General features: G+C 42.5%; 1 protein-coding gene across 1 annotated transcript in view; it reads right to left on the minus strand.

Annotated features, from left to right (window-relative positions):
- Positions 1 to 17,684, minus strand: part of wwc3 (WWC family member 3) — a 173,565-nt gene that overhangs the window by 75,841 nt on the left and 80,040 nt on the right. The window contains exon 2 of the mRNA XM_033032781.1: positions 13,221 to 13,330. Within this exon, the coding sequence (XP_032888672.1) occupies positions 13,221 to 13,330 (110 nt within the window). The remainder of the gene's footprint in view (positions 1 to 13,220; positions 13,331 to 17,684) is intronic.

The raw sequence follows: 17,684 nt of genomic DNA on the forward strand, positions 1-17,684 counted from the left end.
CCGCGAACTTGACACTCGCTGGCGGTCGGTCCGCTGAAAAATCGCCTAAGTGGGACAGGCCCTTAAGAGCAAGAACAATCCTTGGGAGGAAAATGATTCCAGCCATCTCATATCAGTTGTTCACTGCATATTACTGAGAACACTGTACTCACTCAAAACCATTTAAATTCCAATGCCCATTTCAATCAATACAACATAGTTGTGCTTTTATTGAAGGGCTTAACAAGCAAGTATTTCTATTAATTATTCTTAGTTTTTGGAACGTTTATTAGCTTCAATAAGATGATTCTTTTGCCAAAAAAAAAACATAACAAAAAACATAGAATAAAGGGGGCGAGGGGAGTGGTGAGTGGAGGATCCGAGAGTTGGTTCCGGACGAGTGAGGCATGGGACATCATTTAGCTGGCTCCTCAACCTGGGGAGTGGTGAGGACCCAAAGGCTCGGCAGTAAATAAAGCCTCTACATGAGGGGAGCTTGACAAGCAGAGCTCGATGCCCGGTTGTAACGAGTGCACCAATAACTTGGAACCACTTCCACTTAACATCTCCTTCCAATGTTTTTGTTGTCTGAAGAAATGAGTGCTTGTAACTTTGCATTATTACTGAGTAATGTCATTACATGTGTACCAATATGGAAACCGGCCAGTCCATGATTCACAGTGGAAAGTGCGAGCCTGTAATTCTAGAGCAACTACTCAGGACCTAGACACCAACTAGCTCAAAGGAACGATCGATCACCATATGTATAATGCTTAACAGCAAGTGCCTTTATATAATCATATTTCTAGGTCACAAAAGAAACTTAAAAATAACTATGGTGATAAGACCTCAGTTTTCTGTGTTAACTCTACTGAGAAGAATCAGAAGAACCTTGGGATATACTGTAGATCAGCAACAGAAAAGGGCAGAGAAATGGCAGATGGAGTTCAATCCGAGCAAGTGTGAGGTGTTGCACTTGGGGAGGTTGAATGCCAGGGAAAAGTATACAGTTTATGGCAAGACAATGGGCAGCACTGTTGCACAGTGATGGAGTTGCTGTCTTACATGGCCAGGGACCCAGGTTCGATCCTGACTATGGGTGCTTTCTGAATGAAGTTTGTACGTTCTCCCTATGACTGCATGGGTTTTCTCACGATTAGCCATTTCGCATATATCAAGCACAGACTAACTTGTGGCAACTGCATTGCAGTAATCACTGTCTCCTCAAAGTGTTTTCCCCCTCATTTTACTTTACATACTTATTTACAAGAATGATGTGATAAGACTTCCAATGTATTAAAATATTTGAAAGTTTTGCATTAGGTTTGTCCAAGATAATTTTTTGAAGTGCTGAGCATTATAGTCCTCATTAAACATTGCAGGGATTGGAAATGAAGCCTGCTTGTAATTTTACATTAAAGAACCCAGCATCCTTATTCCTTGTACTCCAGCTCTGATTGACTAACTAGATATTCTGCACCAGCATACCATTCACATACTTTATGGACCTCATGTTATGAGCCATAGTTTGTTCAAACTTGATTTGCTGATCCAGAAGATTACTTCTCTTTTTGCACAGTAACAATTCACAAAAAATGCACTCACGGGTAGCGAGGCGATGGTGAGTGTAGGGAGTTTCATTATTCTTTGTTATGAGTTCACAACCATAGCACCATCTCTTTAAGATTTTAAGGAGCAGCTGGTAGAGCTGCTGCCTCACAGCTCCAAAGACCCAGTTTCAATCCCGGCCTCTGGTGTTGTCTGTGTGAAGTTTGTACTTTCTTTACCGTATGGGTTTCCTGCGGGTTCCCCAATTTCCTCCCACATTCAATAGACATGCAACTTGGTAGGTTAATTGGCCACTGTAAATTGGTCCTTGTGTGGGTGAGTGGTGGAATGGTCAGTGCCGGCTCGGTGGGCTGAGGGGCTTATTTTCATGCTGTTTAACTATTAGTTCTGCGTCACAGAAATAAAAATGGACGAAACATGAACATGGGCATCATGAATTATTTTGAAATGGCAGAATTGCTCAGCTGGCAGGGCCGCTGCCGCACAGCTTCAGTGTGGATGCTATCCCAAACCCTGGTACTGCAGTTATGGAGTTTGCATGCTCTTCTGATCTGCAGAATGCTCTGGTTTCCATGCACATCAGAAAGACATGCTGGTGGTAGGTTAATTGACCAATGTAAAGTGCCCTGGTACTGGTGGGTGAAATGTGGGAATGGGGTGGGAATGAAATGTGGGAATGTGAGAGAGAACAGGAACATGAGGGAGAATAGATTGCAGAGCAGAAAGTAGGCAGATTGCTTTGAAAGGAGTAGTCCATTTCATCTACTGAGTCTATGTCGTAAGGAAATATGAAGGGGAACCAAGGAGGCAATTTGGGAACATAATTCTATTAGTTTTAAAACAGTTATGGAGAAAAATAGGACTGGTCCACAAGTTATGATCCTAAATAGGGGCAAGACTCATTTTTGAGGCATTAGACTGCAACTTGCAGAGGTCGATTGAGCAAAACTATTTAGAATTAATAAGACATCCAGCAAGTGGGAAGCCTTTAAAAATAACAGTGAGAGGGGACAACATGTTTCTGTCAGGGTGAAGAATAAAGCTGGTAAGTTTGGGAACCCTGGTTGATAAGTATATTGAGGATCTGGTCAGGAAGAAGGAGGCATATAACAGATTTAAGCAGACGGGAACAAGCAAATCCCTCAACAAGTAGACGAAGTGTAGGCTTGCATAGAAGAGGGAAATCAGGTGGACAAAGAGAGAGGACATGACACAGATCTGTCATGTGGGGTAAAGGAAAATTCTCAGAGATTCTACAGGGATTTTAAAAGGGTGGCGGGAGAAAATAGGTCCCCTTAAAAATCAGCATATCAGTCTATGTGAGGAGCCACAGGAGGTGGGTGATGAATATTTCTCAAAAGACTACTGTCTGTGGAGAAGCTCAAGGAAGCTAACGAATTGAAGCATGTTATGATGTCTTGAACCATATACAAATTGCCAAAGAGGGGTTATTTATCACCTTAGTGTATTTGGCTGAATAACCAAGTCCTGAGAAGTGCATCTCAGACCTTGTGGGGAGAAATTGCATAGGCCTTCTCAAGTAGTGATACTTGGTTCATCTTTATTCTCAGATGAAGTTCCCGAAGACTGGAGGGTGGCTAATATCACACCATTAGTTAAGAACAGCAGCAAGGAGAAGACAGACTCGAGAGCCTGACATCAGTGGTGGGTAAGTTACTGAAGGACAGGGTCTACCAGCGTTTGAATGGACAAGGATTGATTAGGGATCGTCAGCACAAATGTCTGTGTGGGAATTTGTGTATCACATAGATGTTATTTTCAAAGAAGTCACCAAGGGGACTGAAGAGGGCACTGAACATTGTCTATATGGACTTTTGCATGGCCTTTGACAAGGTCCCTTCCTGCATGGTAGGCTGCTCTGGAAGGTTAGATCGCATGGGATCCAGGGAGAGCTAACTAATCGGATACATAATTGGCTTGATAGTTGGAAGCAGAGGATGATGGTGGAAGATGTTTGCTGGACTGGATTCCTATGACCAGTAGTGTACCACCGGGATCGATGCTGGGCCCATTATTGTTTCTCATTTATACAAACAATTTGGATGAGAATGTACAAGACATGATCAGTAAGTTTTCAGTTGACACTAAAATAGGAGGTATTGTAGACAGTGAAGAAGGTTGTCAGCGAAAGTGGTCCAACGTTATAGTGGGATCTCAATCAGCTCAGTAACTGGGCAAAGGAATGGCAAAAGGGTTTCAACTTGGGTAAGTGCAAGGTTTTGCATTTTGAGAAGTTAAAAACCAGGGTAGGATTTTCACAGTACATTGAGTGCAGGTGGTGAGATATTATGTTGCAGTTGTAGATGTTAGTAAGGCCGTACTTTGGAGTACTGTGTACGATTTTGGTTACCCTGCCATAGGAAAAATGGCAAGAAAAAGTGCAAAGAAGATTTGCAAGAATGTTGCCAGGACTTGAGGGCCTGTGTTATAGGAAGAGGTTGGGCTGGCTATAACTGGCATTCCTTGGAGAAGATGAGACTGAAGGGTGATCTTATAGATGTGTATAAAATCACGAGGGGCATTGTGTGAATGCAGTTTTTTTAGAGAAAAGGGGAGTCAAAAATTAGAGGGCATAGATTCAAGGTCAGAGGAGAAATATTTAGAAAGGACCAGAGGGGCAACTTCTTCACACAGATGTTTGTCAGTATATGGTGCGAGCTGTCAGATGAAATGATTGAGGCAGCTTGGATCTTGGGCAGTTTCTTCTCTCCTCCATACTTTGCTCTTGCCATCACTCTGATATGTTAATCTTCATCTCATCTGTCCACAAGTCCTTTTTTCCAGAACTGTGGTTGCTCTTTTAAGTACTTCTTGGCAAACTGTAACCTGGCCATCCTATTTTTGTGACTGACTAGTGGTTTGCATCTTGCAGTGTAGCCTCTGTATTTCTGTTCATGAAGTCTTCTGCGGACAGTGGTCATTGACAAATCCACACCTGACTCCTGAAGAGGGATTCTGATCTGTCGGACAGGTGTTTGGGGATTTTTCTTTATTATAGAGAGAATTCTGTCATCCGCTGTGGAGGTCTTCCTTGGCCTGCCAGTCCCTTTGCGATTAGTATGCTCACCAGTGCTCTCTTTCTTCTTAATGATGTTCCAAACAGTTGATTTGGGTAAGCCTAAGGTTTGGCTGATGTCTCTATCAGTTTTATTCTTGTTTCTCAGTCTCATAATGGCTTCTTTGACTTTCATTGGCACAACTTTGGTCATGTTGATAAACAGCAATAAAAGTTTGGAGTGATGGAAAGACTGGAGGAAAGACTAGGTCTCTTGTACCTGCATTAAGGAGGCACTTAAACCTGACCTGAGCAATTACAAACACCTGTGAAGCCATGTGTCCCAAGCATTATGGTGCCCTGAAATGGCGGACTATGTATAAACACTGCTGTAATTTCTATATGGTGAAACCAAAATGTATAAAAATGGCCTTTTATTAAAATCTGACAATGTGCACTTTAACCACATGTGATTTTTTTCTATTACAAATCTCAAATTGTGGAGTACAGAGGCAAATAAATAAATGATGGGGCTTTGTCCCAAACATTATGAGGGCACTGTAGCAACACATTGATGAAGCAGTGTACAACAACAAATAACAAGGGCCAAATATTGGGAATGCATTCACATTCCAGCATCTTTAGGCCATCTACAGGAACTGATCGCTAAACTAATTGAGTTCAGTCGTTTGAGGTATTTTGGCTAACCCGCAGAGAGAAAGGTGACTCCATTGTGAGATAGTTATTGCCTTGAGCCAGTCGGAAGAAAGCGATTGGTACCCGAGTGACTCAAACCCATTCTGATCGACAACTCAGCAGACAGAGACTTCAACCTTAAAGCTTGTACTAGTCTCGGTGTGCGTGTGTCTGGATTTCACAACATCATCCAAAGGTCGTGTCCTCTAAAGCCTGTCAGCTTTGCTTTGAAGTGATAAGCTGGTATAAGTAGTCCACTTATTACTTTCATTTACTGAGGAATGCAGGAAAACGTTATTAACTACAATAATGATAACTGTTGAATTAATAAATGATATATGACTGAAAGTCCTTCGTCCACCTCCGTCGAAAGATTAGTGCTCTCTGTAATGAAAATTTGCGTGGGAGCAAAGGATTGCTCATGTAACGGAGGTTCAGAGTAAGGATATATCACTGAAAGCTACTGGAAAGATATAAAACAAATTACAAAAAAGATGAATGGAATGTTGAGCTACATCTAAAGAGGCATGAAAGGCGAGTTTCAGCAGCACATAGTTCTGATTAGACCCAGTCTGCATTTACTTTAGGAGAAGCCATCTGGGTATTGGAAGAGGTGAAGTTATAATACACCAGGTAACATAAGGGGTTGAATTATATGGTCAGATATTGTGCAGTCCAGGTTTATGTTTGCTTGGAGATCAATACATGTTGTGTGCTCTTTAAAAGGAACTGAATAGGAGATAGAAGAAACTATATACTGTATGGTGGTGATGGGGCCAAATTTTTAAATTTGAGTCAACGTATTTATGGACATTATTAGCAAGTCATTACTCCAAGCCAATGAGATGCTGGTTCTTGTGTTAACATTAAACTTCACTGGAAAAGTGGGGGAGGTCAAAGGCAGAAGCATTAGCTCAGGATTCAGGTGGAGAATTAAAGTGACAAACAACTGGGTTACCCCGGTGAGTGAGAGGAGAGGCACTTCAAAGAGCTTTGTATCCGCTGGTGTAGAGGAAAGATGATTGTGACCAAAATAGATAAGAATAAACTGCTCCTTTATCAGAAAAAAACATTTGGGTCCTTGGACTTGCAAACTGCCCTGTCATGATCATAACTCATTTTTCTCCTTCAACTTCAACAAAACAAAGTAACTTATCGTTGATTTCAGAATAGGGAAGTCAGGAGATCACAATCCAGTTTTTATTGGTGGATTGGCGGTGGAGAGAATCAGTAGCTTCAAATTCCTGGGCGTTAACATCGACTAACAATACTAACTTATCTTTTTCTCCTTCCCAGTTCTGGCAAATGGTCTTTGAAAAGTTTACTGTTTGTCTTTCCATAGAAACTGCCCAACTGGTCAAGTGCTTCTAGCATTTTCTACTAGAACATGCATTTAAACATATTATTTTCCACCCCTAGCTATCTTTTTGGCAGTAATACATTTAGCAACCAGGTCATCAGTGCTTTCAGCAAGTTATAAGTTGCAAAAGGTAGGGGCCCCAGCATCAATCCTAGTGCTCCTTACATTTTGCTTACCAGAAAAAGACATAAACCTTAGCCAGTTAATACTTCATCGAAGGCAAGATAATTTTCTGCTCTAAGATTCAATATGGCACTTTCTCAAATATCGATTGTGGATCGAACATCGATGGTGGACCTGTACGACCACCTGTTCCACTTCATCCACAGTATGCAACTTCTTCACAAAATCCAATAAATTGATTAAAGACAATTTCCCCTCTCACAAACCCTGTTGACTCTGCACAATTACCTTGAATTTTTCCAAGTGCCTGGCGAAAACATTAAAAAAAATAGCTTCTATAATTTTCCTCTGTTATAGACATCAAACTAAATTGAAACAAAAATAATGGGGATCTACTTGCATAGTGAATTAACATGTGGTGGAGGGAGGGAGGGTGGGGTGGTCAAGAAATAAAACTGTCCTCACTGCTTGTGGAGCAGGAGAGATGATCAGATGCTTGATATCAGTAGCAAATGCTTGCACGAGCAAGATATGGAGCTGGATGACTGGGAATGTACAAATGAGGTGAGGAAGGAAACATTGAATGGGTGATTTCATAAATACGCAGCTACAAAAGAAGTTGTGACATCTATCTGATGTACACGCAAACTTTGAAAAAAAAACAAAAAGACTTTCATGCCAGGGCAGATTAGTTTCCTCTGAAAGCTAGATGTGGGCTCACAAGGTCATGAGGCAGTAAGGTATGAGTTTTCTTCCTGCAAGACCTGTCACCGTAAATCAGTTACCACTGTTACAGAATCCTACACCAAAATACAGCCCCAGCTGTTCACGGATAGCACTGGCACAGTGACCTTTATACGAATACCAGCATGGGAAATTATCACATTCTCAGGGCTGCCAACATTGGGTGAGAGCTGAGACTGAGAAATTGTGGGGGAGCGTAGCGACCGAGGGGGTGGGAAGGGGGGATGTCCCCCTTCCCACGGTAGGGAGCTTTCGCATTTTTCAGCTTGAAATTGGGCAATCTGGTGCATACTGTAGCGAGTCTATTAACTTACACTTGAAAGCAACTTTTATGCTTTAAATTGGATTCGGTATGAATAAGATTCGGCTAAATTACATTCCTAATTAATAATAATAATAATAATAATAAATTTTATTTATGGGCGCCTTTCAAGAGTCTCAAGGACACCACAATTACATTCCACAGTAGAGCCAGGCTCTGATCAACAGGTGCAACACATGAATGACTATATTCATGTATGGAAATCAGATTATAATTCATGCTGTTATGCATATACAGAGAGAAAAACAGAGAAACTGGGCAAGAGTCGGACTTCCATCACTGTTCTGCATAAATAAATCAATCAACTTTACCCTTTGACTATAGAAACAAGATGAAAATAATGCCACATATTCAATCGTATATGATTCAATGAAATTAAGATATATATGTAAAACATTTATATGGAAACAGGCCCGACAGCCCACCAAGTCCACACCTACCAGCAATCTACCATACACCAGTTCCATCCTACATGCCAGAGACAATTTACAGAAGCCAATTAACCTACAAACCTGCACTTCTTTCGGATGTGGGAGAAACTAGAATATCCAGAGAAAACCCATGTGGTAGTAAGGCAGCAACTCTACCGCTGCGCCACCTTGCCACCGCATTAAATTATTTTTTCTATAATATATTTTTATGGTCTCACGTCAGTAAAGATGAACAAATGATTCTGATTTCTGCCCTTAGTTGGATAACACACATCTCCAGTCATTGTGTTTTATGGCTGGTTTTCAACCTCTTCAGTCTGAAGGTCTCGACCCGAAACATCACCCATTCTTTATCTCCAGAGATGCTGCCTGTCCTGTTGAGTTTTTCTAGTTTTTAGTGTCCATCTTCAGTTTAAACCAGCATCTGCAGTTCCTTCCTACACTCTTTGTTAAGCAAAACAGGTCCTATTCTCATAACATTATTCACCTCAACTAAGTATTTTCTTCACCTCCGTTGCTGCAGAGAATACAATCCCAGTTATCAAATCTTTCTTCAAAGTGAAAAGAAAATTCCAACCCTGCCAACATCTTCATAAATCGCCGCTGGATCCTCTCCAGAGCTATTACACAATGTGTCATAGTCTTACAGCAAGGAAACAGGCCCTTCATCCCAACTTGTTCATGCAGATCAAGATGCCCCATCTAAAATAGTCCCATTTATCCGCATTTGGCCCATATCCCTTTAAACCTTGTGTGTGCGTCAGTGTGTGTGTAAGAGTGTATGTCAGTAATTGTTAGGTTGTGTGTGAGAGTGTGTGTCAGTGAAGCGGCAACAACACCCGGAGTGAGCGGAGGCTTGGCGATGCCGGGGAGCCTTGCCCCCACCACCCACCACCCCCCGTCTCTCCCCCCCCCCCCGGGAATGCGGGCCGGCCCAGATGCTCTGTGTCCAGCTGGGGTCCGGGGGAGGTGAGGGACAGTGACCCGGGCGTCGGGCATCGGAGTGGAGCCTTAGCCCGAGATTCATCCCCGCGGCTCCAGAGGCGGCACTGACATCTCCACTCACCCGGTCCGCTCCTGGCTCCAGGCCGGTGTTAAAACTCCATGCGGTGTGGACAGAGCGGCCAATGGACACAGAGGGTAAGGGTGCGAGGTGTGAGCGGTGCCTCGGGGGGGGGGGAAACAGTGTTGGGACCACCGCTGTGTCTCACCTATCACCATCTGCACGGGAGAAACTAAACTACTTTTTTCCCCCCAGTAGTTTGACAGCCCTGCTTTAAACCAATGCCCTCTAGTCAGGTTTCCCGGGAATAAGACTATGCATTCACCTTATATATTCCTCTCATAGTTTTTATTCACCTCTAAAACAATTTTTGCTTTATTTTGAACTTCCAGCACCTGCAGATTTTTGAGCATGAGAAATTTGTGATGAGGTTGAGAGCGTGAGAATTTTGTCAAATGCGTGACTCTCACGCTCAATGCGTGAGAGTTGGCAGCCCTGCATTCTTGTATTAATTGAATACTTCGTCCTCCTCCCTATCCACCCACTCACCCCCACTCTTGAAGCAATTAAAGCTTAACAATGGTGCCTTTTGCAATCATTTAAAAAAAAAAGTGATTGGCCCAATGATCCAGCTGTTTGCAACATATTTTAAAAAGGATTACTTAAGGGGGTGGCACAGTGGTGCAGCTGGTCAAGCTGCTGCCTCACAGCATCCCAGACCCAGATTCAATCCTGACCTCAGGTGCTGCCTATGTGGAGTTTGCATTTTCTCTCTGCGAACATATGGGATTCCTCCGGGTGCTCTGGATTCCTCCCACATCCCCAAAGACTTTCAGGTTTGTAAGTTAATTGGACTCTGGAAAAATTGCGTCGGGTATAGATGCAAAAGTGGGATAACAGAACTGGTGTGAACGGGTGATCGGTGCTGGGCCGAAGGCCCGTTTACATGCTGTCTCCCTAAACTAAAGAATAAGGTTCAGCCATGGCTGGAGGAACATTCAGCTATAATTGATGGCAGGATAAATAAGGCTTGGGTTCAGTAAAATCAGGAAATATGTATTTATCACATCTTATCGCATTAGCTGACAGACAAGAATAATTATAGGAGGCTAAAGAAGAGTAACTCTCATGCTAAGAATGCAGACTGACCTGATACAGAACAGAGCAGGATTATCAGAAAAAGCTATCCAGCGTTCTGTTTGATGACTCACTCCCTCAGGTCCAGTTCAATCATATGTTCAAATATTTCAGAGGATGTACCATAGGAGAACCCCAGTTATCTGCCCAGAAATTGCCAACAAGGGAACAATGTCCATGTGGCGTTTTGACACACAATGGCAAATATTGTCACAGCTACGATGCAACCTCCAGCTCCTTCCCATGCATATGGAAACATGAAGGTTTTTTTATAGACATTTGATCATTTCCAACATCGATGCCTACTCCTTGCCCTGAAAATGAGAGCAGTTGTCAGTTAAATGGTTTGTACATCCCGCAACATCACCATTTAAATGAGGTCATTTTCCAAAGGAGGTAACCACTTCCATATATGTGGGATCAGGCAAACAAAAAGGGGTGCGTGAAGTGGCAAAGTATCATGAGCCCTCGCACCAATACACTCGGGCTTTCTGTGGGCTGAGCAGGGGAGGGGTTTAAAAACAGCCCTCTGAACTTTGCAGAATCTCCATTGCGTTGTTCAGTCACAAGTGAAAAAACAAGTATCAGCCCTTCGCTCAGCTCATTATACCCGAATACTGTCAAAACCCCATTGTGTTTGAACATGGACCCCAAGGACAAATGATTTTCTAAAATGCTGCTTTTGTTATGGACTCTTCTGATTACGCTCAGCTGACACACAAAACCCGAAAGTCGAGCCTAAAAGTGCACCACAAACGAAAGCTAATCTACTGATTGCAGGCTATGGTTTCTAATCTACTGTGCACAGGTGGGTTTGCTCCTGGCATTGCATGACAATTTGATTTCAATTCCTTAAGTTTTATTTGGATCTTATCATCTTGACAAACAGACATGGTCCAGTCATCAGCCAGGCACAGTGCTGAGGTGCAATAAAATTCAACAGTTGGTTGACATTTTAAGCTTGGTTTATCTAGCGGGGAGAATATTTTAAACATTGAAATCCTCTGAATTTGAAAGAGCAGTAAATTATCATAAACATCAAATTCGTAATTTTACTTCAAAAGAGCACATGCAAATAAATCATTTTAGTTGCACTAAAACAAAGTTTTGGAGCGATATTACAGCACTGGGCAAAAATAATTCAAGTGATGGTTTATAAAAGGGATAAACAGAGGAGACTCTTTAATTGCACTCTGCTTAAACCACTTAAAAAGGAGTAAAATGTTCAGGGAAAAATGAACAGAAAGAAAATGTGTTTTTTTCAAGAAATATCATAGGGTGTGGAATTTAAAGCTTAGTTGAGCTTAGTTTAGAGATACAGTGCGGAAACAGACTCTTCGGCCCACCGGGTCTGAGCCGACCAGAGATCCCCGCCTATTAACACTATCCTCCACACACTAAGGACAATTTTTACATTTACCAAGCCAATTTATCTACATACCTGCACGTCTTTGGAGTGTGTAGGAAACCGAAGATCTCGGAGAAAACCTACGCGGTCACTGGGAGAACGTACAACCTTTGTACAGACAGCACACGTAGTCGGGATCGAACCCGGTTCTCCAGCGCTGCAACTCTAACGCTGCGCCACCGTGCTGCCCACAAGTTCCACCACTTGAGTTCGAGTCAAACCACTTGCAGCTGACTGATAACAAAGCTGATCATGAGATCATTCGCAGTAAGAATAATGCTTCAGCCTCTGGAGCTGTCTGCTGGAAACCTTTCACCTCACACTCCATCATCCTCCTTACCGCAATACATGTCGGTGAATATCCTCAATCTACAGGGACACTCAGCAGATATGCCACCAGCAGTCTGCAAAACCATGGCTGATCCGTACCTCAGCTCTATTTATCCATCTTTGCTGCATAGCTGCAATTCCCCTACCCCACCAACAAAATGAAATATTGGGATAGGAAGAGTTTAGAGGAATATGATCCTACTGGTGGCAAATGTCAGTACGGACAAGGTGGCTGTTTCCAAGCTGTACAGCTCTATGGCTCTATATTTAGTTTAGATATAGAGCATGTAAATAGGCTCTTCAGCCCATCAAGTCCATGGTGACCATCGATCACTTGTTCACACTAATTATATGCTATCCCACTTTCTCATTTGCTCCCTACACACGAGGAGCAATTCGGAGAAGCCAATTAATTTACAAACCTGCACGTCTTTGAGATGTGGGTGGAAACATCACTCCAAAGAAGTACAGGTTTGTAGGCTAATTGGCTTGGTAAATGTAAAAATTGTTCCTAGTGTGTGTAGGATAGTGTTAATGGGCGGGGATCACTGGTTGGTGTGGACTTGGTGGGCCGAAGGGTCTGTTTCCACGCTGTATATCTAAACTAAACTAAACCTGGAGGAAACCCACGCTGCTACATGGATAATCTGCAAACTCCGCACAGACAGCACCTGAGATCAAGATCAAAACCGGGTCTTCAGCACTGTGATGCAGCAGCTCTACCACTCGCACCCCTGTCCCGCCCGCTCTTGTTGGAGTCTGCATTCTGCAAGCTCTGTATTCAAATAGCAGAGGAAATGTTTTTTTCTGCTTCTACTCAATCTTATTATCTTTAAAAGGTCTGGTGCCATCCTCAACCTATAAATGGAGCCACCTGTCAGTGTGCACGAGTGGGTGATGGGGTAGTTGATGACAGCCTCAAGCTGCAAGAGACGAGCATTCACAATCTTAAAAGGTAAATGCAAAGGTGTTCCCTTAAAGAAGGGCCCAATATCAAGGGATGCATATTGAAGGAAGATTATGGCAAGGCAGTAAAGATTCTGCCATTACAATTCATTGTGGAAACATTGCCCTTCTCTGTTGAATGCACACTTATACTCACGGTTGATGTGATCGATATAATAGATGCCAGCCTGTGGATCATAAACTATTTCCCAGCCCAGCGGCAGTTCGTCACCAACACAGTCAGCAAATGTCAGTGGCTTGGTCAGTCTGAAAACACAAGAGAGACATGCAGAGTAAACATCGGGGTTCTTGGATTGTACCAACTATTCACGTTCAAAATAAACATAATCGGCACTGGGCCTGTACTCGCAGGAGTTTAGAAGTATGTGGGGGATCTCATTGAAACATACAGAATAGTGAAAGGCTTGGATAGAGTCGATGTGGAGAGGATGTTTCCATTTGTGGGAGAGTCTAGAACCAGAGCTCAAGCCTCAGAATTAACGGACGTTCTTTTAGGAAGGAGATGATAAATTTATTTTGTCAGGGGGTGGTGAATCTGTGAAATTCTTTGCCACAGAAGGCTGTGGAGGCCGTCAGAGTATATTTTTAAGGCAGATATAGACAGATTTTTGATTAGTACAAGTGTCAGAGGTTCTGTGGAGAAGGCAGGAGAATAGGGGTTAGGAGGGAGAGATAGATCAGCCACGATTGAATGGCAGAGTAGACTTGATGGGCCGAATGGCCTAATTCTACTCCTATACAATGACCTTAATCAATTCAAAAGGTTACTTTGCTTCGCAGGGAGAAGAATAGCTGTTTGACCCGAGTATTTTCAGCATTCAACTGGATCATGGACAATCTACATCGTAACTCAACCAACCTTAAATATCACTTATCAGAGTTTTGATGTTTTCATTCGATTCTCTGCCCCTCAACCTTATTTTGGATTAGGATTGAGATATTCACCATTTTTTATGTGAAAGCAAGTACCCCAGAATGTTCCTTCCTCTAATTTTAACATCATTGCCTCTTCCTCTAGAAAGCCTTGCTTCTGTTTATCAGGAGTGGCACGCAAAGAGTGGGATGATTGTCCGCAGTCTCGGCCAAATAAACGTCAAAGTCAAAATCTACCTCAGCTCCAAACTGCAACATTCTGCAGATCCATAAACTCACTGACCCTCTTCTGTAATGATGTAACCATCAAAACAAGGTCCATTATTCACAGATTGAGCAGAGTGACAATTGAAAAGTTCTAGCCTATGCAATGTGTCGGAAACTAACATACTTTTGCATCGTCTCATGAATGCGATGAATCTTGACTTCATCCCTTTCATTTTCATTTTCTCACGGCTCTGAAGACACCACCTGTTTGCCAGTGACTGTGGGGTTATTAACACAGTACATGCTGTGACGTAAAGCTTGGATAAATCATTTCTGGACTGGGAAGACCTCTTTGTGATGTACAGCCAGACCCGATTGACCACAAGGACAATGACATTAGTGTCACAGATGCCCTCATCACCTCCTACTCTCACATCTGATTGTGCTTTTAGTTTCCGAGCTTTGCCAAACCCGCTCCCGAGTGAGAGAATAGATCAGAAATAAGGTAATATCATTGAGTCACGGCACCCTTGAGCAGTCTCTCTGGCCCTCACGGCACAGTTAACTTTCTATAAAAGATACATTTTAAGATCGCTCCAATTACCTGCCTTTTCACCCTGTGCAAATTCCACCCGGCAGCCCTCTTTTATCAAATTTCCAGGTTAGTAATGCATAAAGAGACTGTGCTAGTAAAATGAACAAGAAAAATCTCACATCCACAACACTAAGCAACATCCATTTTCCCAACATTTTATGGCGACTCACTTGCCTACTTTGTACAACACAAGGAAGCCATTTGGCACACTGGATCCATTCTGCCTCCAAGCAGAACAATGGCATCATTCTCATCACACCTTCACTCTCATCACCCTTTTTATATCCTTGTAGTCCTGCAACTTATTTTCTCTAGCAAGTCCAGCAACCTCCCTGTCCTGGGGGTGCAAGAGGAAACTGAAGCACCCAGGGAAAACTCATGTCATCACAGGGGAAACGTGCAATCTCCACACAGATAGCACCAGAGGTTACAACTGAACCCAGACCCTTGAAGCTATAAGACAGCGGCACTACCTGTCGCACCATTATGCAGCTCCACTTAACATTTGGACATCAAGCAAATTTCCACTGGTACTCAAGCTAAAGAGCCAAAAGGCTGCTGAATGGTGCTTTAATTATTCCACCCCAAGCCTGATTGTTTTAAAATTGATAGATGTGTTCTCATGGATAAGGTGCATTTATAAACAATGAGCTGCATGTCTAAGTGGTGCCAGGCATGAATCTTCAGGTGTCTTGATAAGATGGAGAGGCAGGGTGGGTGTGGGGGAGGGGGAACGGTATCCAGAGAAACCACGGTAGAGCAAAACATTATTTTTGAGCCGGCAAGAATGGATGCATTGCAAAGGAGCAATAACTAGGCCAGGCTGCAGCCAAAGCAGGTTGCTGATGGCTACCATGTGTGGTCAGCCGTTGCATCATTCCTGAAACATTCACTGCCAAGCCCCCAGGCAGGCCTCATGACAGTGTTGACCTCGTCTACTCCAATCCAAAGTATGAAGGTGGAGTTGAGGTAGAGAGGGGAGGAGGGTGGGGGGGATGGGAGAAAAGAGGTGGTCTCTCCACATTGCCCGTTGCTGAAAGACCGCTTTGTGCTCAAGAGCACACAACATGGACTTTCCTCACTGTCCGTCCCCTCCACCACCATCCAAGCATTTGTTTGCATTTCAATCTATCTCCTTTTCCTAAAATAAACCATTTCTCCTCTCGACTGAAAGAAAAGGTTCAAAATCCGAGGCAGTGAGAAGTCTGTTTACAAGAAAATGTCAAAGCGCATTCCATTCCTGAAGGAGCAATAAAATAACTTTCTTCACCTCTGCTATCACAACTTAAAGCTCCTGCAGCTTTGGAATTTGGCTTTTGCTGACACTGTAACAATTCACCTCAAACAACAGGTCATTAGATTAGCAATTTCAGGGAGTGCACATATTGTACTGAATATTATCTGTCTTTTAAAAGGGTGGTAGTTAGTTAGTTTGTTTAGTTTATTGTCACGTGTACTGAGGTACAGTGAAAAGTTTTGTTGCGTGCTAACCAGTCAGCGGAAGGACAATACATGATTACAATCGAGCCATCCACTGTGTACAGATACATGATAAAGGGAATAACATGAATAAAGTTTAGTGCAAGATAAAGTCCAGTAAAATCCGATCAAAGATAGTCTGAGCGACTCAGATGAGGTAGATAGTTCAGCACTGCTCTCTAGTTGTTGGTAGGATGTTTCAATTGTCTGATAACAGCTGGGAAGAAACTGTCCCTAAATCTGGAGGTGTGTGTTTTCACACTTCTATAGGGTGATTTCACGAAAGGTCACTGGATCATAGATCCTCACCCATGTGACCGCAAAATTTAACTGGGGTACAAACGTCACTTCCAGTACATGTTATTGATGCTAGAAACGCGAACTTTCAAACCTGTTAAAAACCGCGAAAACGGCCCGTTTTTGAGCTGTAAATAACTGTGCCAGTCGGGGTGACCGCGAGGCACAACTATCTTACTTTAGAGTCCAGAAGATAAAGAAAAACGAAGGTAAAGACAAGAGAGCGCTGAAGGGAAAATAACAGCGGAAGTTGTTGGCCGTGCAGATATAAAGATAAAAAATATCGGGATTTTATCGCGTTTGCTCACTGCATTTCATCAAAACATCAATAATGCCTTAGTTTTGATGAAATGCAGTGAGCAAACGCGATAATTCCCGATATTTTCAAGATGGAGAGATGGAAATAAATTTCTTCCATAGGTGGTAAATTCCAAAGATTCACCAGAGGGTGGCGAATCTTAGGAATTCTCTGCCCAGGAATGTTGTGTAGGATAGGTCAGTGTATAAAAATACAGAAATCAGTAGATTTTTAGATGTTAATGGGATTAATGGATATGGGGGTTATTGCACGAAAATTGCAATGCGGAACAAGGTCAACAGTGACCATAATGAATAGTAGAGCAGATGTATGGGCAGAATGCCTATCCTATTTCTATTTCTTGTGCAGACACATTTCAGGATCCTCCATTATCACAACATCAATTATTTTTGCATTATACTCTCCAAAAAATGGCTGCATTGGAACTAATTTGCTTCTGGGGCAAAGCAGAATGTTCCCTCAGATGTTAGTACCAATACTGAAAGCCTGTTCAGAGATCTCTTGCACGTGTTCAGAACTCTAATGCGTCACAGAATGGTCTCACGCTAACAGGGTGACAAGCATGGAATGTATAAAGGACAACACACGGCAACTTGGAAAAGTTTAAGAGCAATTTGAAAGCTCACGAGTTAAGCAGTAAACCACATACTTAAAATTCTAAGGTAATAGGTTTACTTTTCCTGCAGCAATAAATAACTATATTTGGTAACACACTAGTTATTAGGTTTACTTAGAATTCCTTTCTGCAGTACTTTAACTGAATTATTAGGCAGTTTATTTTACACAAGGATTCTGATTGGTGTCAAATTTCCTAATGTCTTAATTTAATA

The sequence above is a fragment of the Amblyraja radiata genome, chromosome 14 (genome assembly GCF_010909765.2).
Source record: "Amblyraja radiata isolate CabotCenter1 chromosome 14, sAmbRad1.1.pri, whole genome shotgun sequence".
NCBI classification, from domain to species: Eukaryota; Metazoa; Chordata; class Chondrichthyes; order Rajiformes; family Rajidae; genus Amblyraja; species Amblyraja radiata.